The 26,609-nt window shown below is 38.3% G+C and overlaps 1 protein-coding gene across 2 annotated transcripts in view; it reads right to left on the bottom strand.

Moving 5' to 3' along the window:
- The window catches only part of si:dkey-172j4.3 (diacylglycerol kinase eta), a 48,072-nt gene extending 31,153 nt beyond the window's left edge, over positions 1-16,919 (bottom strand). For both annotated transcript variants that reach the window (XM_062444948.1, XM_062444949.1), the window contains exons 1-10: positions 16,791-16,919; positions 15,488-15,568; positions 14,582-14,686; positions 12,546-12,678; positions 10,159-10,265; positions 9,062-9,187; positions 5,360-5,462; positions 4,187-4,346; positions 3,824-3,932; positions 1,722-1,861 (exon numbers count right to left, since the gene is read on the bottom strand). In XM_062444948.1, the coding sequence (XP_062300932.1) occupies positions 1,722-1,861; positions 3,824-3,932; positions 4,187-4,346; positions 5,360-5,462; positions 9,062-9,187; positions 10,159-10,265; positions 12,546-12,678; positions 14,582-14,662 (959 nt within the window). In that variant the 5' untranslated portion in view covers positions 14,663-14,686; positions 15,488-15,568; positions 16,791-16,919. The remainder of the gene's footprint in view (positions 1-1,721; positions 1,862-3,823; positions 3,933-4,186; positions 4,347-5,359; positions 5,463-9,061; positions 9,188-10,158; positions 10,266-12,545; positions 12,679-14,581; positions 14,687-15,487; positions 15,569-16,790) is intronic.
- Between the last annotated feature and the right edge of the window lie 9,690 nt (positions 16,920-26,609).

Raw genomic sequence — 26,609 nt, 5'->3', positions numbered from 1 at the left:
AACAACTGTATCGTCTACATAAAGGATGATCTCATCTTTGAGGAATTGGAAACCATTGAGAACGCAAAAGTTATAAAGACGTTTTTTGGGAGACTTGGAAGGTTTTACAACTTATAATAATGAGATACAACTTCCTCATCTCTAGTATATAAATATATATTTATTAGGCCTGTCACAATAACTATCAACTTATCGTACAATAACGTAATTATTGACATCATTGTGTCGACTTATCATATGATTTTGGACCTCAGTATTGCCACATTTCACAGTAGCAGCTAAGAGGCTATTCATGTCACATTTGCCAACATTCCTCACTGTGAACGTCCTGAGTGGAGACTGCAGAAGAATTAAAGGTAAATAACTCTGTCCCCAACCATGATAACAGTCTGTGTTTTTATCACAGACTGTACATAAGAAATGGACGTAACATCCGTGACATCAGCCCATTGGTTGTGGACTGCTGCTCGGAGGCCAATAGTACGGATCTGAGCAGCGCCATCTTGAAAATTTCAGGTGCATGCTGGGAAAAATAAAAACAGGGATTCTACTTATATGGGCATCAGGAGGGGCATGAGGCGCCCTCTGAACCTGTGAACCAATCAACCTGTCAATCACGACGTAGCCACGCCCTAATGCATACCCTGCTTTATCGTCAAATATAAAATCAGGGAGGCCAAAATGTCCCAAATGAACATCATACTGCATTGAAGAAGGCTTTAAACTAGCGATTGAGACCATAAACACATTTTGAAAACGTTTACTGAGGTTAGAAATCAAGTGAGAAGTTGGTGAATTCTCCATTGACTTGTATAGAGACGGAAGTCCTTTTGACACCAAAACGGTCGCCCCCTGGTGGCCTTTTGATAGAATGCAGTTTTAAGTTACTTCCGCGTTGGCCTCATTTCAGAGGACCGGAACTCCCCGCCTGGTTTTTATACAGAAGTGTAGTGCCAACTCTGCAATCTATTATCATTATATCGGTGGTATAAAATGATCTTAAAATTACAATAATATCATTTATCGCGATTATTTCTGAGACAATATATCGTCTAATAAAAGTAGTTATGCTGACAGAACTGGTAAAAGCTAAACAGTTTGAACGGCTGCAACAGTAGAGTACAAGTTAAACCCAAATCTAATTTAAAAAACAAAAAAACTGAAGATGAAAATGAGACTTTTATACTAGCTGTCAATCATTGCTCACATTCTTTTCAAACCGCAGGTGTGTGAAAATACATGTTTCCTAATAAAGAAAGTGCAGTCTTAATCTTTATCTTCATCTTTAGACATTTCACTCACACTGATGGATTTTAAAAGTTTTGCCGCCTGCAGCCGAACCTTTTGGGAAATGTCAACCATCAGCAGCCAATTAACGCTGCGTAATTCTCACTGCTAAAAAAGAGCCGAGTTATTTTATTTTTTTTAAGGTTTTTTGTTTATGCATCTTTTCCCAGAGATCTAAGTAGATATAAATAACAGCCTGTAGTGTTTTTAGCTAGTGCTCGCACTGGTCTGATGCCTTTGATAAACACTAAAGAAAGATCAAATCTAGACATAAGCAGTCATTAATTTGTTCATTTGGGAGTCTCCCCCTCCCCCAACACAGTCAAATTTATAACTGCAGGCAATTTAGAGTCTGAGGAATATGAAAGTAAAAATGAAGCATCTAAAGGAAAACAACCTCCTCCTCCTCCTCCTCCTCCTCTTCTTGTTCTTACCGGTCCAACATTTTGGTGGTGGCTCTCTCCAACTTCTCCAGGATCTGCAGCAGCTGAGCGTCGTCGTCGCAGAGGCCTCCCCAACCCAGGACGCGAGCCAGGTCGTTACCCGTTCCCAGCGGCAGCACACCGAGCTGGCACTGCAGAGAGAGAAAGAGAGGATAGTATCAGTCGCTTTCAACAACCCAACATATGATAATGAGGGTTTATATCAGCGTATCGTATGCAAACAGACATTAAAAAAAGCAGCGCTAGACTGTTTGAGTATGTAAAAATGTAGGTTGTCTAATCAGCTTAAATCATAAAGTCAGACAGCACAGATTTGTCTGCATAAAGGAAAGTTATCGTGTTGGGTTTGCACACTTTTTCTCCACTGGAACCAACCAACATTTTGACCTGATAAAAAACATATCAGTGTAATTTCATGGGTTTTTTTGGGTGATTTGCTTTCATTTTTATACTGTTACATGTTTGATAACTATACTAAACACAGTCAAAGTTCCACAACTTGAGGTAAATGTATGTAGAAATGCTTCCTATAAGTCAAAAGCCAGAGTTTCAACCTGCTCTGATCGCTTTGTTTTTAACTGTTTTTCTCCTTTGCCGACAAACTGGCGTTAGCTTGTTGTGCATATCCATTAATGGCGATTATATTTCGTATTTATAACCGTGCATAAAGGACCAGTATAAGATAAATAAAGAGTTTTTTAAAGTGTAAAACATGCAAAAATATTCCAACATTTCTGTCCTAATTGAACATTTGTATGATTTCCCACAATTATACTTAAATCCTGTTTCTTTGTGTGTGCTTTTCTGTTATTTTTATACTGTTATGATGTTGGATATCTATACTAAACATGGTCAAAGCTCTCTTCAAGTCAAAAGCCAGAGTTTCAACCTGCTCTGATCGCTTCTTTTGTGACTGTTTTTCTACTTTGTCGACCAGCTTTTGGTCATTTTATATGTTATATATGTTTCATGGTTTGTTAACATTGTATCTATTTCCGAGAGCTGACCAATCAGAGCAGAGTGGGCTCATCATCAGGAGGGGGGGGGCTTAAAGAGACAGGAGCGAAAACAGCCTGTTAATAGACAGAGGCTAAACTGAGGCGCTGCATAAAAAGTCAGTATAAGATAAATAAGGAGTTTTAAACTGGAAATCATGCAAATATATTCCAGTAGATTACTAGAATATAAATGTAGAGCTGGGAATGTCCAATATACGACTCCTTTAAGTTTAAATCAAATGTTAATTTTAGTTTTCAAATGAATGAAACTCCAGTAGACGAGTGGGAAAGTGATGCAGTAATCCTTTTCTCACAGTGATCCCATAAAAACAAATACTAGAGCCATAATTGAAGCTTCTGCCTGCAAGAACACAGATTTATAATTTCTCATTTATGTCAACATCCTGCAGCTGATATTGTGTATATTACTTGTGAGGATGAAGACTGATCATATAGTATATCTGCTCTCAAGCTAAAGTCGAATAAAGTATAAAAATAATACTTAATATAAGTCTTATAATAACGTAGTGAATCAGAGTCAGTTTAACCTGACATGACATGAAGTTATTCACACTGATTTGTCGTGACATGTATTCATCTAAATTGAATTAACTTAAAATTAAAACCATGTAATAAAATGAAGGCATTCAATTATTTTGGTAATTTAATAACATGAATTAGTTCAGGTGAGCTGTGGAGCATTTCTGACCGAGGTCTTCACCCGTGTCCTCCGCTGGAAAGCTTCAATTACTGCTTTCTTTTTTAGCTCGAGTAGTCAAAATATCTAAAAATATATTTATGAGATGTTCATCACAACATTAAAAGCGGGCAAAGAAGAAGGTTGCTATAAACAAGATACCATATTAGGCAAGAAACGGGACAAAAAGCCATTAATACATTTTTATTAAACCTGATTAAATGCTAATAAAAGATCCTTAATTATAGAAAATCACTATAATTTATACCATTAAAGATCAAAAAGGTAGCTCACTGCTTTCTCTTCTTCCTCCACATTTACCTTACACATCAGTATTATATCATCCTCCTCCTCTTCCTCTTCCTCCTCCTCCTCCTCCTCCTGTCCGATGTTCTCACCTGTTTATGGAGGTTGAGTTTATCCAGCTCTGAGAGCACCCAGCCCACGCTGCCGTCTCCTCCGCACACCAGGATCCGAAACGTCACAAACTTCTGGAAGAGGCGGAGGCTGAAGAGGAGGAAGAGGAGAGAGGAGGAAGAGGAGAAGGGAGGAAAGCATCAATACTTGTGTTATGAAACTAGACGCTCCCTAAAGTGAAGCAACTAAACAAGTAAAGACAAAGATCTAAATCAAAGATGACTTTAATAAACTTGGCACATTTGCAACTCTTTTTTTAATATTCTGTTACATAAGCTGAAACTTGTTCGTCTATTTCAAATCTACTCGATGGATCTCGTGAAAGTTTAGAAGCAGTAAAGTACCCGAGCTCCGGTCCTCCGTTCATCAGGTCGAACACTTGAGCGGGGTTGAGGAGCTGCTTGAACTTGCGGAGGAACTTGACCCCTTGGTTGTCTCCGCTTTTGGAGTTGCAGAGGACGAGGAGGGGGCTGGAGCACGACGCAGAGGTGGCTTTCCAGAAGCCTGAGAGGAAGGAAAGGATGGGAGGAAGGAAGGAAGGAAGGAAGGGAGGAAGGAAGGGAGGGAGGGAGGAAGGAAGGGGCTTCGTTAATGATCGGACACAGTTTTGAAATGTATAGAGAGACATTTCTGCTCTTAGATTCATGTATTTAAGAAGAAAAAGGTTTAAAATTTGAGTTTCTGTTTAAAAAAGGATGTCATCTGTTCCAAAATTGTACATTTCTGATCTAATATTAGTTTTATGTAATATGAATATCCAAATTATGTTGACACAAGATACAATTTGCCCCAAATTTGAGACATACGTTGCAAATATTACTCTTCTCCTCTACTTTCTGATATAAAGATTTGTCCAAAAATGCTATAATTTAAAAATAATAATTGCTATAATTTAATAATAATATAAAAATAATAATTACTATAATTTAATAATAATACTATAATTTAAATATAATAATGCTATAATTTAAAAATAATAATAATATAATTTAATAATAATACTATAATTTAATAATAATACTATAATTTAAAAATAATAATGCTATAATTTAAAAATAATAATAATATAATTTAATAATAATAATATAATTTAATAATAATACTATAATTTAATAATAATACTATAATTTAAAAATAATAATGCTATAATTTAAAAATAATAATAATATAATTTAATAATAATACTATAATTTAATAATATTACTATAATAAAAAAATAATACTATAATTTAAAATAATAAACAAAATAATTCAAAAATAATAATGCTATAATTAAAAAAAATAATGATGGCTATACTTTAATAATAATAATACTAGTTATAATTCATTTAAATGATTATATTATGCATCATGAATATAATGGATCGAGAAGATTTGTTTGAAATTGAGCGACATTATAGGAGTTAAAAGGTCTGAATCTACTTTATAGTCCAACTTCATGTGTGTTCATGTGTGTGTGTGTGTGTGTGTTCATGTGTGTGTGTGTGTGTGTGTGTGTGTGTGTGTGTGTGTCTCACCATCTGAGTCGATGCTGTTAAGTGCAGTAGGAGGGATGATTGACACTCGACATTGACCCAAGGGACACACCTTCCCCATTTGTTCTTTACAGCTGCTGTGTACCTGCGTGCAGACAGACAGACAGACACACACACACACACACACACACACACACACACACACACACACACACGCACACACACACGCACACACACACACACACACACACACACAGTCAGGGGTCTCCATAGTAATTCTATATTTCTGTAGAAGCAGAAAGGTCATTACATCCCTCTGAAACCAACCAAATGTCAGTTTTATAACCTTTACAAATACCACTCTGATTTATTTGTGTGCGTGCCTGCGTGTGTGTGTGTGTGTGTGTCTGTGTGTGTGTGCGTGTGCATTGAGGGTAAACTTAATGTTATGTGTAAGCATTTGCCTTAAAGACTCAAAGCAAAATCAGCCTTTTCTAAGTAGAACAGGAGTAAAGTTGCTTCTCTGCGGCTTTGTTTGAGTCTTGAAGACTTTAATGCTTATATGAGAATAACTAATATTAACCTTTAGTAATATTATCATTATCATTATTATTATTATTATTATTATTATTATTAGTGTTTGGTGTTCCTTCTTCCCTTTAATGTAATGACTTGTTAACATTTTAATGAGGTTTTCTATACAGAGTGAGTTACTCCTCTGTAGAGCTGAGGGTGGATTCATCTCTATAAGTGACACTTTTCACATTCACATAACCTTTTTAACCCTTTATTAATATTAAAAAAAGTTAAAAAAAACATTGATTAGTGTTGTAGTTTATCTTAAGCCATGAAGAAACTAGCAAGAACTCAAATTATACTGGTACTGTGCTTTAAATAAGACACATTAATGAGCTTAATAAAAGTACTGGGAACAGCAGTGTTAGTGTTATAGTGTTATGTTTTATATAAATATGATATTTTAATGAGGTTTTTTTTATAGAGTGAGTTACTGCAGATAAAAAGGTCACATTAAACATTGTTAATGTTGCATATGATGATTATTCCCTTCATCTTGCTTGCAGTGGTCAGAGTTTGGGGTCAGACTAAGCAACCCTGAAGCTGACAGGAATTAATCAGCCCTGTTTAATTTCTCCTCCTCTTCCTCCTCTTTCCTCCTCCTCCTCCTCTCCTCAGGGATCCGTGCTGCCATCTTCAGCAACGTCCACATTACTCTGACGACGCCGGTGAACTTTTCAGACCTTCAGACTTTTTCAAGGAGGCGAACGAGCGAGCGAATCAAAAACAATGAAAAAAGTTTTGAGAGCACGACTCAACCCTGAGTGTCCTTGTGCAGAAATTAACATCGCACCGAGAGAGAGAGAGACAATTTAATCCCATTTATGAAATATGATGATCTGTGTCCTGCAGAGCGACTGAAACTAAACTTTTAGGAGGACGTCTGTAGCGACTGACACCATTTTTCGTCTAGAGAAGCTGCTGCAAGTTCAGATCTAAATTTGGAAAAGTTTGGATTGAGATTCTGGCTCAGTGCTGACATGTTTATCTCCTTCTGCCATAACTGGGACAGAAAACTGGGCTGGTACCAGCTCGGTTACCATGGATACAACTGCATCTTCAAGGAATAAGGAAGGAAGGAAGTGAAGTAAAGGAGGGAGGAAGGAAGGATGGAAGGGAGGAAGATGGAAGGAAGTAAAGGAAGGATGAAGGAAGGATGGAAGGGAGGAAGATGGAAGGAAAGGAGGGAGGGAGGAAGGAAGGAAGGAAGGAAGGGAGAAAGGAAGGAAAGAACGGAAGGAAGGAAGGAAGGAAGGAAGGAAGGAAGGAAGGAAGGAAAAGAGGGAGGAAGGAAGAAAGGACGGAGGAAAGAACGAAGGAAGGAAGGTAGGAGGGAGGGAGGGAGGGAGGGAGGGAGGAAAGAAGGAAGGAAGGAAGGAAGGAAGGAAGGAAAGAAGGAAGGGAGGGAGGCAGGAAGGAAAGGACGGAAGGAAGCAAGGACACCATTTTTCTCGTAGTATTTCATATGTTTCTGTGTCGTCTAGAGAAGCTGCTGAAAGTTCAGATCTAAATTTGGGAAGTTAGGATTCAGATTCTGGCTCAGAGCTGACATGTTTATCTCCTTCTGCCATAATTGGGACAGAAAACTGGACCGGTACCAGCTCGGTTACCATGGATACGACTGCATCTTCAAGGAAGAAGGAAGGAAGGAAGTTAAGGATGGAGGAAGGAAGGAAGGAAGGAAGATGGAAAGAAAGGAGGAAGGAAGGAAGGATTGAAGGGAGGAAGATGGAAAGAAAGGAGGGATGAAGGAAGGATGGAAGGGAGGACGATGGAAGGAAAGGAGGGAGGGAGGAAGGAAAGGAGGGAAGGAAGGGAGGAAGGAAAAAGGAAGTAAAGAAGGAAGGAAGGAAGGGAGGAAGGAAGGATTGAAGGGAGGAAGATGGAAAGAAAGGAGGGAGGGAGAGAGGGAGGAAGGAAGGAAGGAAGGAAAGGAGGGAGGGAGGAAGGAAGTAAAGAAAGAAGTAAGGAAGGAAAGAAGGAAGGAAGTAAAGGAGGAAGATGGAAAGAAAGGAAGGATGGAAGGGAGGGAGGAAGGGAGGAAGGGAGGAAGATGGAAGGAAAGGAGGGAGGAAGGAAGGAAGGAAGGAAGGAAGGAAAAAACGGAAGGAAGGAAGGAAGGAAAGAAGGAAGGAAAAGAGGGAGGAAGGAAGAAAGGACGGAGGAAAGAACAAAGGAAGGAAGGAGGGTAGGAGGGAGGGAGGAAAGAAAGAAGGAAGGAAGGAAGGAAGGAAGGAAGGAAGGGAGGGAGGAAGGAAAGGACGGAAGGAAGGAAGGAAGGAAGGAAGGAAGGAAGGAAGGGCACCATTTTTCTCGCAGTATTTCATATTTTTCGGTGTCGTCTAGAGAAGCTGCTGAAAGTTCAGATCTAAATTTGGGAAGTTTGGATTCAGATTCTGGCTCAGTGCTGACATGTTTATCTCCTTCTGCCATAATTGGGACAGAAAACTGGACTGGTACCAGCTCGGTTACCATGGATACGACTGCATATTCAAAGAAGAAGGAAGGAAGGAAGTAAAGGAGGGAGGAAGGAAGGAAGGAAGGAAGGAAGGAGGAAGGAAGAAGAAAGGGAGGAAGGAAGGAAGGAAGGAGGAAGGACGAAGGAAGGGAGGAAGTAAAGAAGGAAGGAAGGAAGGGAGGAAGGAAGGATGGAAGGGAGGAAGATGGAAAGAAAGGAGGGAGGGAGGAAGGAAGGAAGGAATGAAGTAAAGGAGTGATGAAGGAAGGATGGAAGGGAGGAAGGAAAGGAGGGAGGAAGGAAGGAACGAATGAAGGAAGGGAGGAAGGAAGGAAGGAAGGACACCATTTTTCTGTGTCGTCTAGAGAAGCTGCTCTAAGTTCAGATCTAAATTTGGGAAGTTAGGATTCAGATTCTGGCTCAGTGCTGACATGTTTATCTCCTTCTGCCATAATTGGGACAGTAAACTGGACCGGTACCAGCTTGGTTACCATGGATACGACTGCATCTTCAAGCCTGATTTTAAAAATACTCCACTCGTGCTCCACTTTAACATTTAATCACGCTGGAAACACAAAACTTTTCAGAGTCGAATCCAACCTGAAAATAAACCGACAGCCGGCAGTGATGTCATAAATAACGTTGAGTTGACGTTAATTTGACAAGACGAGTTGTTTGTTTTTTTAAAATCTACGATCCGTCTGACTTACGATGGCTTTGCACCAGAGGCAGCGCCAGTCCTGCAGCCGCCGCACGCTGCCACAGTTCTTGTCACACACCACACATTTGGCACTGACCGGCAGGTTTCCTTCCAGCCACTGATGAGGCATCGACACCTGAGAGAGAAATACAGAAATATATATAAACAAAGTAGGACATGAGACACGATGGCAGCTGACTGGTGGTCATTTAACCCTACTGTTGTCCTCAAGTCAAGGAAAGAAGGGAGGAAGAAGGAAAGAAAGGAGGAAGGAAGGGAGGAAGAAGACACCTGAGAGAGATACAGAAATATATAAAACAAAAGTAGGACGTGAGACATTAGAGCATCTGACTGGTGGTGATTTAACCCTCCTGTTGTCCTCAAGTCAAGGAAAGAAGGGAGGGAGGAAGATGGAAGGAAAGGTGGGAGGGAGGAAGGAAGGATGGAATGGAGGAAGACAGAAGGAAATGAAGGGAGGAAGGAAGGATGGAAGATGGAAGGAAATGAAGGGAGGAAGGAAGGATGGAAGGGAGGAAGATGGAAGGAAATGAAGGGTGGAAGGAAGGATGGAAGGAAGGAAGGGAGGAAGGAAGGAAGGGAGGGAGGGAGGGCGGAAGATGGAAGGAAAGGAGGGAGGAAGGAAGGAAAGGAAAGAAGGAATGGAGGAAAGGAAAGAAGGAAGGGAGGAAGGAAAGGAAGGAAGGACGGAGGAAAGAAGGAAGGCGGAAAGTGGGGGGATGAAAGGAAGAGAGAAGGAGGGAGGGTGGAAAGAAGGAAGGGAGGAATGAAAGGAAGGAAAGGAAGAGAGAAGGAGGGAGGGTGGAAAGAAGGAAGGAAGGGAGTAAAGAAGGAAGGGAGGAAAGAGAGGAAGGAAAGAAAGAGAGAAGGAGGGAGGGTGGAAGGAAGGGAGGAAAGAGAGGAAGGAAAGAAAGAGAAGGAGGGAGGGAGGAAGGACAAACGGAAGGAAGGATTTAATTATAATAATAATTTAATAATTAATAATAACTCAAATTAACTAAATAACAAAAAAAACAAGAAAAATGATTAAATATACATTAAATGCTGTTTGTATAACTTTAAATAAAAGAATATAGACGAGTGACTCACCCCGTCTTCATCTTCTATGATGTCATTTCCTATGGAGGCCAGCGTTGTCCATTTGCAGGTGTTGGTGGAGCGGACGGCGCAGCGCTTATGAGCCTTAAACTTACAGACTGAGAGAAGAAGAGAAAGAAAAAAAAGGAAACAACATGTTAGATAAAGTTTGAAAGTGTCGGCTCATGTTTTGCATGTTATAAAATATATTTGCATACTCATAGTAGTTGTTGATGCTTTAACCTTTGTGTCGTCCTCCCGGGTCAAATTGACCCCGTCTGTTTTGACTGTTCATTCTTTCCTCCCTTCCTTCCTTCCGTCTGTCCTTCCTTCCTCCCTCCTTCTCTCTTTCTTTCTTTCCTTCCTCTCTTTTTCCTCCCTTCCTCCTTTCCTTCCTCCACCCCGCTTTCTTCTTTCCTTCTGTCCTTCCTTCCTCCCTCCCTCCTTCTTTCCTTCCCTTCCTCCCTCCTTCTCTCTTTCGTTCCTCCCCCCTACCTTCCTCCCTTCCTTCTTTCCTCTGTCCTTCCTTTTTCCCTCACTCCCTCCCTCCTTCCTTCTTTCCTCCATCCTTCCTTCATCCCTTTCTTTTTTCCTCCCTTCCTTCCTCCCTCCTTTCCTTCCTTCCCTCCTTCATTCCTCCCTCCCTCCTTGCCTTCCTTCTTCCTCCCTTCCTTCCTTCCTCGTTTCCTTCCTTCCTTCATTCCTCCCTCCCTTCTTCCCTCCCTTCTTCCCTCCCTCCCCCCTTTCCTTCCTTCTTCCTCCCTTTCCTTACTTCTTCCTCCCATCTTTCCTTCCTTCTTCCTCCCTTCCTTCCTTGACTCAAGGACAACAGGGGGGTTAAACATCTTGTACATTTGCATACTCATAGACTCTGATTATTCAATGAAGGAGGAGGAATAAATGGACATTTTAAGGTTTTTAATGAGATAATTGTATTTTTTTAATGAGAAAACAATACAACATAAGACATATTATAAGTATTATTATATATATCTTACAGTTTGTCTTAACTAGGTGTCTAAATTTAGCAAATATCATGTAGAAACTCCTGGTTTTGTACAGTGATGTAAAGTTAAAAGATGTTTAATCTGTATTAAAACTAGCTGAACATGATTTTAACCTTTTTAAATAAAGTCAGTCATATTATTGGTTGCTATGGTTTCCTGTCTGCTTCCTCTTTCAGCTTCCAAATAAAGAATAAAATACCAAAAACACTCTTTAAAAACAGGTGGATGTATGTGTTTGTATGTGTTTGCATATTTAAATAATGTGCACCAGTCAGTTTCTTCCCTCTCTTCTCACAGACATCAGACATTAGAGGCTCATAATAAACTATACAGCCAGTTATATCTCATTCATGTTGACTATTGAAAGCAAAAGAAGATACCTGTGTGGGTGTGCTGAGATTTTTTTTTTTTTTTTTATTACAGCTGATATGAGAGCAGTAAACAGGTGTCTGAAACTTGCCTCACCCGTTTATAAAAGAGCCATAAAACCTACTTCTCTACTTCTTTAGTCTGGTTTTAACCGTCTGGTGATGCAAACTGCTCGTCTGAGGATGTTGCTCCTTGATTAGACCGTTAACTTAGAAAAAAAGCTAAATCCTCTACATATGTTTTACAAGAAAGGTGTTTAACCCTCCTGTTGTCCTTGAGTCAAGGAAGGAAGGGAGGAAGAAGGAAGGAAAGGAGGGAAGGGAAGGAGAAAGGAAGGAAAAGAGGGAGGAAGGAAGGAAGAAGGAAGGAAGAAAAGGAGGGAGAAAGGAGGGAAGGAAGAAAGGAAGGAAAGGAGGGAGGAAGGAAGGAGGGAAGGAAGGAAGGAAGGAAAGGAGGAAGAAGGAAGGAAAGGAGGGAGGAAGGAAGGAAGGAAGGAAGGAAGAAGGAAGGAAAAGAGGGAGGAAGGAAGGAGGGAAGGAAAGAAGGAAGGGAGGAAGGAAAGGAAAGAAGGAAGGTAGGAGGGAGGGAGGAACGATGGAGAAAAGAAAAGAAGAAGGGAGGAAGGAAAGAACGAAGGACAGAGGAAAGAAGGAAGGGATGAAGGTAGGGGGAGGAAAGAAAGAGAGAAGGTGGGAGGAAGGGAGGAAGGAAAGGAAGGGAGGGAGGGAGGACAGAAGCAAGGAAGAAAGGGGGATGGAGGAAGAAAAGAAGAAAGGGAGGAAGGACGGACAGAAGGAAAGAAGGAACAGTCAAAACAGACGGGGTCAATTTGACCCGGGAGGACGACACGAAGGTTAAATTCATAGAAATCCTTACTGGTTGAATCTTGAAGAGAATGTGCCTTTAAGACTCTGAATGTGTGTGTGTGCATATAAGTGTGTGTGTGTGTGTGTGTGTGTGTGTGTGTGTGTCTGTGTGTGTGTGTGTCTGTGTGTGTGTGTGTGTGTGTGTGTGTGTGTGTACCTTCACAGGAAAGGCCGTGGGAGGTGACGCCCGGCAGAGCTTCCCTGCAGACGTTGCAGAAGGTCGGTCTGGCGTGAGAACAGGCGTACCAGTTGTGCATCCCGGAGAAATGCTCCATGTTGAACTGACTGGCCTGAAGGAGGAGAAGAAGGAGGGATGACGGGAGTTAAACTGGTGGAGGAGGAGGAGGAGGAGGAGGAGGAGGAGGAAGATCATCAGGGTCTGAGAGCTGTAAAAGTAGCCTGGCTTTTAGTTTATAGTCATTTTTATTCTATTTAATTCTATTTGTTTTGTTTTAAAATGTTTTTTTCTTTATCTCTCTTTTTTTGTAACTTAAACTTTATCTCTTTTTTATTTCATTTTACATTTCGTTTTCACCTAATTTAACCTAATTTCTCTTATTCTCTTATTTTTACTTATTTATTTAATTTTTAAATTATTTTTCTCTCATTTATTTAAAAATATTTTATCATCCTTATTTTCTCTTCTATTTTTATTTATTTCTGTATTTATTTATTTTTCTTATTTTTATGTATTTATTTCATTTTTCTATTCTTTTTTTTAAACATATTCTAGATATTTTATTATACTTACTTTCTCATTTTTCTTTCTTTCTTTTTATTTACTGAATCATCCTTATTTTCTCTTATTTTTATTTTATTTTTACAATTTTTCTCTTATTTTTAATTAAAAAAAAATTATTTTTCTAATTTATTTAAAATATTTTATCATCCTTATTTTCTCTTCTATTTTTATTTATTTATGTATTTATTTTTCTCCTATTTATTTCATTTATCGTCCTTATTTTCTCTTATTTTTATGCATTTATTTCATTTTTCTATTCTTTTTTTTAAAATTTTCTAGACATTTTACTATCCTTACTCTCTCTTATTTGTATTTATTTATTTTTATTTACTTAATGATCCTTATTTTCTCTTATTTTATTTGTTTATTATTATTTTTCTCTTATTTATTTTATTTAAAATTTCTAAACCTTTCATCATCCTTATTTTCTCTTATTTATTTGTATTTACTTAATTATCCTTATTTTCTCTTATTATTATTTTATTTTAATTTTATTACTTTCTCTTATTTATTTTATTTAAATTTTCTAAACATTTTATCATATTTATTTTCCCTTATTTTTATTTATTTATTTTATTTTATTTTTCTCTTATTTATTTTATTTAAAATTTCCAAACATTTTATCATCCTCTCATCATTTTTACTCCTTTTCTGTACGTTTTATTATAATTTATTATATATATTATACAGCTTGTTCTATAACTTGTGAAGCACTTTGAACTCCACTAACCTGAATGAAAAGCTGCTATATAGATAAAGTTTGATTTATATCCTGGAGGAGGAGAGGAGTGATATATCTTTTTTTATATTTCATGCTAAACTAAACAACCAGAGGACACATGGATAAGATAAAGACATCAACTGTGAAAATAAAGACGTGATATAAATGTTACAGCTAACAAACCTGCAGGGGGAAAAAGAGACTCTTTTTTTAGGGAGTGTTCATTAGTCTGGAGATATAAATCAAAATGTCAAACGTGTGAAAAGAGGATTAATCAGGAGAAGAAGCTCTGAAGTCTAAAATGGGAATAAAGACGAAAGAGAGACAAACGTATAAATTAAAAGCCTAAAATGTGCCGTTGAGAGAATTTCAGCTGGGCTCGGATAGCGAGCTTAAGAGTCCTCGGCTCTCTTTATGGCCGTATTAAAAGGAGAGGGTCTTATTTTTATGAGAGGCATCAATCTGCTGGGAAAGGAGCTGAAAATGAGACGTAGATAAGAGAGAGAGAGAGAGAGAGAGAGAGAGAGAGAGAGAGGAAGAGAGAGAGAGAAGACCAGATGGTAGAAAGCATAAAGGAATGAGCTGTGAAATATTGTTTCTATCAGAAGGATTTTCCCTTTTTAGAGCATCTCTTCTCCTCCAAAAGTTTAAATAATGACGTTAAAATATTTTTTTAAAAAGAGAAAAAAAGAGAGAGACTGACGGAGAGATAGAGGAGGAAAAAACGAACCTCATAAGTTTCCCATTTTTGGACGGATTTGAGAGCGCTGATCCAGTCCTCCATTTCTTTCCTGCTCTCGGCACACAGCATTAATTTACGAAATGGAGTGATCACCTGAGGGAGAGGAGGAGAAAAAAAGAAAAGAGTCTGAATGTTAGAAGAGAAACGAGAAAGAAGGAAAAATGATGAATTTAGACTCCAAATATATCCAGTCTGCAGTAAAGTCTATCTACCTTATTTATTCATTTTTTAAACATTGCATCATGTTATTGGGATGAAGTGAAGCTGAAGATGATGAAAGCTTTAATATTTTGTAATTTTAGGACGTTTTTAGTCAAAAAACACAAAGTATCGGACAAATTAGACGTTAAAGAATCAACAAAGTTGTAAAAAAAATCACCTGAAAAGGGGAAAAAAAGAGTCTGAATCTTAGACGAGAAACATTAAAGAAACTAAAAAGTTGAATCTAGACAAAGCAGCAAAGTCTATCTATCTTATTCATTCATTTTCTTAATCATTGGACCATATTATTGGGATGAAGTGAAGCTGAAGATTATGATAACTTTTATTATATTAAGTTTTTAGTAAAAAAAAAAAAAATTAGAAGTTAAAGAATCAACAAAGTTATAAAAACGAATCCTCATGTGGAGACGAATGCCCCGATTTTGGTAAGAAATTACACTAAAAAATAAAAATGTAAACGTCATAATGATGCTGGAGGAAAAATCAGAGGATGATCAAAGTTTTAAGGATTAATCTTAAGGGTGTTGTTGATATATAAACCAAATTTCATGGTGATCCATCAAGTAGTTTTTAAGATATTTCAGTCTGAGGCAAAGTAGTCGAGCCATCCCAAAGGACGGCCTGTTAGTGTGTTTTTATCCACTTTAAATCACATTAGAGACGTTTCTTTACCGTGAAGCTGTTGTTGATGTTCTTGGTGCTGGTTTCAGCCACGCTGGCGTCTGATAGGTCGACCTCGTCAAAAATCAGAGACTGAAGGAGGAGAAAAAAAAAGAAAAATCGAATCTTTAGTACCTTTGAAACAAGCACTTTATTTCCTTTAATGGATATAAATGCAGTAGTATAGTCTACCTTCATCTTGCCAAATAGTGACCCTGCATTGATGTATGGGAAATTAGGTTATAACTCATTTATAACTGGTAATTAATGCTTTATGTGTATAAATAATAACTCACTTACAACCATTTATAAAGTAGTGTCATTTTGAAGTTGTACCTTTATAGCTTTAGTTAGATTATCCCATAATTTTGGAGCATAATCAAAGAAAGCTGCATTATAATTTTGTTTATTTAAAAACAAAAAGAAGTCGGCTGGTCCCCAAAAAACATTTTTATCTTCCTTTATTTTGGTTAAAAGTCTGATTAGTGCAATTTTAAATGCAGTTTTTCAAGTGACTGCTTTGGGTAGGCCAATAAAAATAAGCAGGTTTTTCAGCACCTGTGTGGAATATTTCTGTAGAACATATAGTTCTATAGTATGTAATGAAATAGCTGTGTTTGCTTTTATGACTGTTTCCAGCTTATAATTTAGATTTGACAGCCTTCACTGAAGTCATAAAGCTGCTATTTCAAAAGCTGCTGCAGGCTTGTTTCACATTCCTGTACTGTTCTGTCTTGTACTGTACTGTTCTGTAGTGTCCTGTCCTGTACTGTAGTTACCTGTCCTGTACTGTATTGTACTGTCCTGTACTGTCCTGTCTTGTACTGTATTGTAGTGTCCTGTCCTATCCTGTCCTGTACTGTAATGTAGTGTCCTGTCCTATCCTGTACTGTACTGCAGTGTCCGGTACTGTACTGTCCTGTCCTGTAGTGTCCTGTCCTGTCGTGTCCTGTACTGTAGTGTCCTATAGTGTACTGTCCTGTACTGTGGTGTACTGTACTGTAGTGTACTGTCCTGTACTGCAGTGTCCTGTACTGTACTGTCCTGTCTTGTACTGTATTGTAGTGTCCTGTCCTATCCTGTACTGTACTGCAGTGTCCGGTACTGTACTGTCCTGTACTGTAGTGTCCTGTACTGTCCTGTAGTGTCCTATAGTGTACTGTCCTGTACTGTAGTGTACTGTACTGTAGTGTCCTGTCCTGTACTGTAGTGTCCTGTACTGTACTGTACTGTACTGCAGTGTTCTGTCCTGTAGTGTCCTGTACTGCAGTGTCCTGTACTGTAATGTCCTGTCCTGTATTGTCCTGTAATGTACCTTGCAGTCTTTGGCATAGTAGAGCGTCCTCCCTCTGAGTTTGAAGTACCTCCTCTTCCATCTCTGGAAGGAGCTCGTCTGCTTTAATAGGATTCCCTCCTTCACACTTTTCTGTAGAAAGAGAGAGAGAGAGAGAGAGGAAACGTTAGTACATCTAGACTCTCTCAATAATTAAAATTACAGGAGTTCACACAATTTAGATAGTGTCACTAAGATGCTTTGTTTCTTTTTATTTTCCAAGAGGTGCAACAGCGAGAGAGAGAGAGAGAGAGAGCGAGCGAGAGAGAGAGAGAGAGAGAGAGAGAGAGAGAGAGAGAGAGAGAGAGAGAGAGAGAGAGAGAGAGAGAGAGAGAGAGAGAGAGAGAAGCTGCTAAATGAAGAAGAGGTGTCGAGTCAGAATTCTTTCATGCAATTGTGTGAAAATGTCTGTTACTGCTCTATTTTTAGATGTGGGAAATGTGGAAGTACCAGAAGCTTTCTGTGGAAGTACTTTCCCTTCCTCCTCCCCCAATGTTTCCAAAAATAGCTCCCTGCTCTGCCTGTTAAATAAAGAAATGAGGAAGCAAAAAGAGATGTTTTGGCTGGGAGTCAGAAAGTGATGTGTCAATAGGAGAAAGAAAGAAAGAAAGAAAGAGAGAGAGAGTTAAGAGTTAATGCAGCGCTAATGCTACAGGTGCTGGGGATATAAGGAGGTGATGCAGCAGGTAGGTAGGAGGTTAAAACACGTGATTCGACTCGATACCGTTTGGATTTGCTTAGCTGAAACTCCCCCGCTGATTTTACTGCTTCATCCTCGTCTGTGCGCCTGTACTTATCACGCGTTCACTCTTCTATCTCTTTTGCTCTATTTATGAGTACATGCCCGGAGAGAGAGACAGAGAGGAGGAGGAGGAGGAGGAGAGGATGCACAGTGGGTAATCAATTCGAGATAGGACGTCGAGGGAGGGGAGTCGCCATGGTGATCCTTATGTTTTTCTCTCACACACACACACATACACACACACACACACACACACACACACACACACAGATACAATCTAAAAACCCAGATCACGTTCCTACCTGCTCGTTTATCTCCTAATGTGGTGACATTCCTGCAAACACGAGTCGCCACGGCAGCAGCAGCTTTCATTAGATGGACCTTCCCTGACAAACCCGCGATAACTACGAGAACCTGCATCTGTGTGTGTGTGTGTGTGTGTGTGTGTAACCTGCATATTTTCACTGCAGGAGCCAGCATAAAACAGCCTTACAGTTCGCATACAATATGATAAAAAGCTGGAATGATATACCTGCAGATGCTCATATAGAAATGAGCTTTTAAATACCTCAAAATATTGTTTAAAAAAAACAGTTCTTGATACATAATGCTTTTTAAAAAATGTGTTTCAAATCATTAGAATGACTCATCCTGCAGCTCTTTTTGCAACAGAGCCTCCAGGACACATTCCTGCATACTCGCTCTAATCAGGAATGAACACAATGAATCAGGATGTCGTGTGTCACCTGCATATTTTTCGCTGTAGGCACCAGCATAAAACAAGCTTACAGTAAGGAAACACCATGATAGAAAAAAAGCTGGAATCAAGTGTTTCCTATTAATTATAGAGACTGTGGAGGCCCCACCATAGTCTAATTTGTGCCACCACAGTTTCATAATGAGCCAAGCATTCTCCAAAATGTTGCACCAGAGCTACTCTTACCCTACTGAACTACTTAGATAATCACTTCTTCTTTCTTTGTTTCAAAGCTGAAATATGAACATTAATCTTTATTTTATGGTTTCTTTGAAGCATTTATGAACTGGTAAAATGTCTTTCCCCATGCTTTGTGGCTGTGTCATCACCATTCACACCTATAAAACCAGTAGTTAAATTACTAAAGCACAATTTCTTTAATAGATATTACCTCTTAATTTTGCTCTCAGAGTGCACCAGAATGATGCATTTTAGAGCTGGGCAATACAGTATATTGAAATAATATCGATATCGTGATATGAGACAATATATCGTCTTATATTTTGGATATCGTAATATCGCGATATGTCATCATAAGTCGTCTTTTCCTGGTTTTAAAGCTGCATTACAGTAAAATATGTAATTTTCTGAACTTACCAGACTGTTATAGCTGTTCTGTTATTTACCTTTTACCCACTTTTTCATTATATCCACATTACTGATGATTATTTATCAAAGATTTCATAGTGTAAATATTTCGTGAAAGCCTCGACAGTCATCTCTACGATATTGTTGTAATATATATATCGAGGTATTTGGTCTAAAATATCGTGATATTTGATTTTGTCCATATCGCCCAGACATTTGACTTAAAAATGTGCCCCCAAACCCCCTTAGAGGGTCGGACTGAGGTCTCACCACCATAGTATCTCAAAATTCTGTGGTAGCACTGGGAATGGTACAACTGGAGATGCCTATGTGGAGATATCTGATGTGGATATATAAAAAAAGGGCCTCAAAATAGCTTTTAAAGACCCTCTTGATGCATAATCCTTTAAAAAAAAAAGTCCTTGAAATCATCAAATCACTTTCAAAAATGACTCATCCTGCAGCTCTTGTTGCAATAAAGCCTCCAGGACACATGCCTGCATACTCGCTCTAATCAGCAGCAATGAACATGACAAATCAGAATGTCCGATTATCAGATTTCTTTTGCGTCACCTGGCGACGAGGCAGCTTGCGCAACCTGTACCTGCCGCTGCCTATAATCTGTGGTCAAAGGTAAAGCGTGACATCACAGAGTATGAGAGTGAACGTGTGAGGGTGGAGGAATGGTTGCTGCTGTAGTTATTACACTGTGAGATTGCAGGTGTGTAAACGGTCAATAGAAAAAGCCGTTTCCGTTGATGACGCCAACTGATCTCTTTATTAGGTACACATGTGCAATGTAATGCAATCCAATGCAACAAGTCTGCTTTAAATTCTACTTTTATGAAGTTTATAGATTGTCAGAAAGCTGATAATTACACTTTATGTTTATTATTGAGGTCATACTAAGTGTTGATGGTGTATTAAGGTTCATTATATTGCATCACAGACTATTGAGACTTTAAAAAGGACTTAAAATATTTCTTTTTAATAGAATTTTTGTCTTTTAATTATTATTTTATGAAGTTTTATGTTTTGTTTTTATCTGTCTTGTAGCACTTTGAGTTTTGTTTTTCAAATGTAAAGTGCTTTACAAGTAAAATGTATTATTATTATCATTATTATGATTATGAATGAACATTTTTTATTTGTAATTCTCAAGTAAACTATTATCAACTAGACAAATCAATAACCTGTACCTAAAAACATACCATAAGTGTCAATTATGGAATAATAATAATGACATGATGTTTTTTTTCTTTTCACTTATAATTTCTGCTGTTTTGCTTTATTATATTTCACAATGTTCATGTGTAATATTGATTAGGTTAACCCCTTACATACTGTTCAGTGTCAAATGTGACCAATTTTTTACATTTGAGAGCAATAAAACACTTTAAATAATATTTTCTTTTAGCCTTCAATTTGATGACTGCTCCTAATGTGGATCCAGAATATACAAAAATGGAAATATTTCAGCTTTTTAAGGATTTGTTTTGGGTGGACTTTGAGCCGTATTTATTCAAAAACTCAAAAAAATACTGTTACATTCTTCACATTTAAAGTAATTTATTGAACCTCACTTCCCCTGTTTTATGTTTATATATAGTGTGATTATAAAAAAGCTAAAGAATAAACTCTCTCTGCTCTCTGAAAGCTTCGTTATAGATTAATCACTCATTTATCTGTGACTTAATGAGATATACATGAAGGATTTGTATTGTATTAGTATAGAGACTAATTATAAAGGGATAATGTGAAAGGTCTGAATATGAACAGTATGTGAGGGTTAATGACATTTAAGTTTATTTTGACATTTTACTTTGCATAGTTATTGTGTTTTATCTCTTATATAGTATAGGTGAGGATTTAAGATTTTTTTATATTTTTCTCTGACTTTTATTTTACAAACGTGCAAATAAACCAATAAACCTTTAATATACTGTGAACTCAATTAACATATACGAGAGGGGGGCAAAATATTAGGACCATAGTACGACCTCAATAATAAACATAAAGTAGAATTATCACCTTTTTTGACAATGTTAACAAAAATAAAAAGTAGAATTTAAAGCACAGCTGCTGTATTGGATTGGATTATATTACACAGGTTTACCTTATAAAGAGGCCAGTAACTGTATATTACATTTAAGTCATTTGCGCTTCTTTTTACATTGAATTTATCTATAAAATAAGCTAAAATTCCTACATTATAAGCATCAAAAGCCTCCTCGCTTCAAGGAGCATAAAAAGCTCAGACGTTCATTGCCACCAACTACAGATGTGTAACACAATTTCACAACCACAGATTAATATGAAGTGCTTCAAGGAAAACAAGAGAAGAGAGAGAGGAGGTGGAAAGGATATTGTTTTTTTGTTATCTCCAAATCAGCAGCCGAGTGCTAAATTGCAGTGTAATAAAAAACCAAGGACAAGCAACAACAAAGGACTCTTTGGTGCTTTCCGTAACAAAGGCTATGTTGTTGTTGTTTTTTAAAAAGTGTTATCTACCAAGAAGTCCTCAGCCCCAACAGGAATGAATTTGGCAGCTCAGTAAAGTTGGCACCGTCGCCAGAACTGTAAATGATCGGGATATCTGCCCCGAAGGAAAAATGTGTCAGAGTCATGACATGAAGGTTCAACACCTGCCGACTGCTGAGGATCCGCAAGCTGGACGAGATAAAGCATGAATGTGACTGAAAGCGTGTTTGATGATGCAAAAAAATAACATTTCATAGTTCACCGGCTGACGTTGCATTAGTTTAGTTTAGTTTATTTGCACATAAAAAGAAAGAAAAAAGAGAAATGTGCAGGAGGAGCCAATAAAACACATCAGGGCTTGTCAGCTGGCCCTCATAAAGTGAAACATACAACCTAAAAACAAAAGAATCAAGAAATCCAGACAAAAGCTGAACAAAAACAAACAAAAAAACCCCCAAAAAACATAAAACTGAAGTGTTACAAGGTTACCAACACACAGAATCCGATAGTGAGAGCGGTTATGCTACATTAAAGATTGGTATTAAATAATAAATTTGAGGTTCGTAGATTTTTCTGTGTCTTTCTACATCGTCTTTTTTCTCATTAACTCAATGCTAGCTTAAAAAAGTAGCTTAAAAACAACCCGATGCTAGCTGTCTCCTCTGCTCTTGAAAAGTATGAAGAGAAACGACTAGTACATATAATTCTAATTAGTGTTATTAATGCACTGCGGTTTTCTAAGGAAAGAATATTTGATATTTTATAGTTTAAATGGATCAGTAATAATACGTTTAGACAAGTCAGTAGCTAGGTAAAAAATATTCTGTCTTGAAGATTAGCTTGTTTTTTAAAGATTATCAAAAGTCACATGGTTCAGATTTATAGTCTGGTTCATTTTTATGTTCTGATATTTAAATATGCAAACTTAACATTACATAAGATTATTATTTGGGCAAAGTTATTTACTTTAAAACAGACGGACTGAGAGGTTACAGCATATTTTCATAGCAAAAATTTGAAAAAAAGGATTAAAACATTCCTCAAACTAATGTATTGATAAAAGTGTGGTTTAATATTGATAATGAATATTGTGGATATTGACATTTTTCACATGACATCTCGTCCTTTTGCTAGCTAGTTGTTAGCTAGTATGGTTGCTAGGTACGTTTTGCGTTCGTAGCTACTGTACAATACTTTGCTTTGACTTTTATGTGACTTGTTTTATTTTGTTTAGTAGCTCTTGCATAATATTTCTGAAATAGGCTGACACATATTCACTCTATTGCCAAGACTTAGATGAGAAGTTTGACCTGGGTGCTAAAGATGAAGCTACTGCGCAGCTAGCAGCCAGTTAGCTTAGCTAAACAGAAAGATACTGTGCAGCTAGCAGCCAGTTAGCTTATGCTTAACAGAAAGATACTGTGCAGCTAGCAGCCAGTTAGCTTAGCTTAACAGAAAGATACTGCGCAGCTAGCAGCCAGTTAGCTTAGCTTAACAGAAAGATACTGCGCAGCTAGCAGCCAGTTAGCTTATGCTTAACAGAAAGATACTGCGCAGCTAGCAGCCAGTTAGCTTAGCTTAACAGAAAGATACTGTACAGCTAGCAGACAGTTAGCTTAGCTTAACAGAAATATTGAAAACAGAAGGAAACAGCTAGTCTTTCTCTCTCCAAAAGGAAAAACCAAACATCTACCAGCACTTATAAAGCTCACTAATTAACATTTTATATCTTGTTTAGTGTCATGTACATTATCTTGTATATTTAGCGTCCTTATATCTCTTCACCTCTGTATATCTATCTTCTTTACACTTAATTCCCTCTACAGTTTCCCTCTGTTTGTCTCTCTTTCAGCTGCATTATTTCCCTCCCTTTCCTCTGTCTTTCATCTCTCTTTCTGTCTCACTTTCCTCTTGCCTGTCTGTTGTTTTTACAGTAATGGCCTCCTTCTATCTGAACTGAGGGAGTAATACAGGGCTAGATGCAACCCTCCGAAACCAAGTGATAAATTCAATTCATCGCTCCATCACAATCTCATTTCTCGGCCGCGGTGCGTTCGTGTACATGAGCCTCTGTCAGATATCCCGCTTTGTAATGGCACATGCAGCTTCTCGTGCTCTCTCTCTCTCTCAAACACATGGAGCATGTTTCTACCTTTGGAATAAATGTGCTTTTATACCCTGAGGGAAAGAGGGAAATCTCATATTGTCGCACCGCTGGAGAGACAGTGAGAGGAAAAGAAAAAAGGGAGAGGAAAGGATTGATGGTGGAAAACCATGATAGATAGCCTGATGGTATGGGTCATTAGCGGAGAGGAGGAGATAGGAAGAAGAGACAAAGCTGTGACAGAAGAAAGGGAAGAGAAGATTTTGAAGAAAAAAAAGGAAAAAAGGTACCACACAGGAATTACAGCAAACACTGTGGAGAGTCAACATAAAAGAGAAGAAAACAAAAGAACAGGTAAATGCCTTCAAGGGGCTGAAGGAGAAAGACACACAAACAAGAAGGTGTAAAGGTCTCTTTCCTTTGAACAACCTGACACATCGGAGATAACGGCGAGGTGTGGCATGCCCGTTCCTCCAATCGGGTTCGTGTATGGTTGCCGTAGTGACGCCAACGGGAGCTGTCAGTCAAAACACTAATCAGTGTTTGGGGGTTTGGTGTGTTTGAGAGAAGCGGGTAATGAGTTAGCAAAGGAGGATAATACATGAAGGACGCAGTGTTAGTAGTAGTAGTAGTAGTTATAGACCAATCTCACAATGTGGGAGGTCTTACAGAGGTTGTTGGTTCAAGTCTCCTCAACAACTGGTAAAATAGAACATATTTAAATGACTTGTTTACTGTGGATTAGAGGAACTATGTTTGAGCCTTTTAGTTAAACAGCAAAATAGGCAAAGTAGTCTAGAAAAACATTAGTATTGCATGCCAATCTTTGAGTTTTAGCTCGTTGATTTAACCTTACTCATGACTTTTGTTGCTTCGAAGTGTTGAGCAGATTTGGTCCTTGATTCAGATTTGATTAAAAAAAGGTAGTTAACTCCAAACCAATTGGCAAAAAACTGCTCAGACAGTACAAGATGTATTTATCTACGAGTGTGAGAATGGCTATCACCATCTAGCAAAAACCCAATCCGAACTAATACCACAACCTCACCGTACATCTCAACCTTCACTGAGGTTACAATCATGGTCAGATCTACCTTACAGGCAATATGGGCCCTCAATGATGAGAGAGTCTGAAATGTAGTGTGTCCAAAACAAAATATGGAGTTACAAGGTTTCTACCTGACAGCAACAAGATCCAATCGGAATAAAATAATAGTTGTTTCCAAGAGAGTTTGTCTCATGATTGACTGTTTTATTAACCGATTGTCACTGGTGGGCAACCTGATGATTGGTTAGCAGGCCACAATGCACCACAATGCACTATGGGTAGGTTTTATCAACGAGCATGTAGGAAAAATGGGCATCTAGTGGAAAATGGACAGCAATGGTGTGGTAACCAAAAGCCTGGCAAAGTAGTAGGCTTTTTGAAAAGGCAAAAAATGAAGAAGACCGATACTAGCACCAATGCAAGTACCTTTAAAGTGATACTGATACCGACTGAGTACTTCATTCGTTACCCATTAACACATTTAGGTCTCTGTCTTGTATCCGTGGTAACAGGCGTGTAGTGTAGACACACTTTAGAGCGTTTAGGTGGCATCTTGGCTGCTGAACTGCTAAGCGCGCTAACTCAAATTCACCACGACTTCACCACCACAGACGGGTTGTAGCTGCTGTGGCAGTGGACCAATCACATGTCGGGTTAAAGAGAAGAACGCTTGCTGTTGATTGGCTGTGAGCAAGTCCAGAGAAATAGTCATATTTTCTAGCTCTGGGTGCAAAAAGGATTGAATGCAGGTATAGTTTGACAGGAGACGTTTCGATACTACTTGGTATTGATTTATTTCAGTTGATACCTTAAAGATATTAAGTACCGATAGCAAGCCCTAATGCCCACCATACAAAGGTGTTTCCAACATTATGTGAACCCCATTTATATCGACCAGTGTGGACTAAACTCACAACACCCAACACAAGTCAACAGTACCATAATCTACAGCCTCCAAAATGGCTATTAAGTTGAATCAACACCTCTCTAAAACAGATTCAACAACTGAACCATCATGGAGATAGGATTGGTTAGACTACGTTAATTGTAGCTAGGTGTACCTAATAAACTAGACCAAATAAAGGAAGTCCTTCACAAGCCACAGCAGAAGTTAGGCATAATTAAATTTCAACCATTCGAAGATAAATATCTCCACCTCATGAAACTGTGTTAAAGTTGCACAGAAGATTAAGTGTTAAGGGTGAAACCGATGCCTAACCCAAGATAGCATCTAAAGCCGGGGTTAGGCTTAAACACTGAGAGTTAACAAAAAAACAGAGCATTTACAGCCGATTATGTATGTTGCAAGTGGGCTTACATAGACGGGCGTAGCCACTCTTATCTCGACTCTTTTGGGGAAGGTTTTCGAAAACAAAAACTAAACATTCACTATCACCTTTTTTAGCTTTGGAATCAAATATAATCATTTTTAAAGCAATGAAAACCATTTACTCCTTTAATATTAGAGAAACACCTCAACTATACTCCCCTTGTACTCACAGTAGTCACATTATCAGGCACATGTAAGCGTGACTACATCATGTGTGACCTTCTGGAAACACCTCCTCCGGGACATTTCTCTATCAAATATCTGTGTTCGGAGTCAATTCCCCGACTGAATAAGACTCATTAAAAACATCTATAGCCTCGTTTTAAATTGGCTGCTTGGCACTCAAACTCTCCAAAGAGGCATATCAGCACAGTTCAAACAGCAAACATGTTCAGCGACTGTATAAATACAACATATACTGTATGCAAAGGTCAGGTTTCTGCACCAGCTTGCAGACATACTGTAGCCACACCTACGATGGAGGCTTTTCCTCTCCTCTCTGCTCTCCAGCTGAGAGATGTTGTCAGACAGATCAGTGTATTCATTAGAGCAGGACTAATTACATCACAACAATCAGCCCCAGTAGACTTGATGTGCACACACACACACACACACACACACAAACACACACACACACACACACAGGCGGCGGAGCTGTGAAGGGGATATGCGCATTAGCACACATACTTACTCATCTGCAAAATGCACACACAGTCAAACAGAGCCAAAGTCTGACTCTTTCTTTCTTTCT

The sequence above is a fragment of the Scomber scombrus genome, chromosome 23 (assembly GCF_963691925.1).
Source record: "Scomber scombrus chromosome 23, fScoSco1.1, whole genome shotgun sequence".
Taxonomy (NCBI): domain Eukaryota; kingdom Metazoa; phylum Chordata; class Actinopteri; order Scombriformes; family Scombridae; genus Scomber; species Scomber scombrus.
This window is presented reverse-complemented; position numbering and strand designations above follow the sequence as displayed.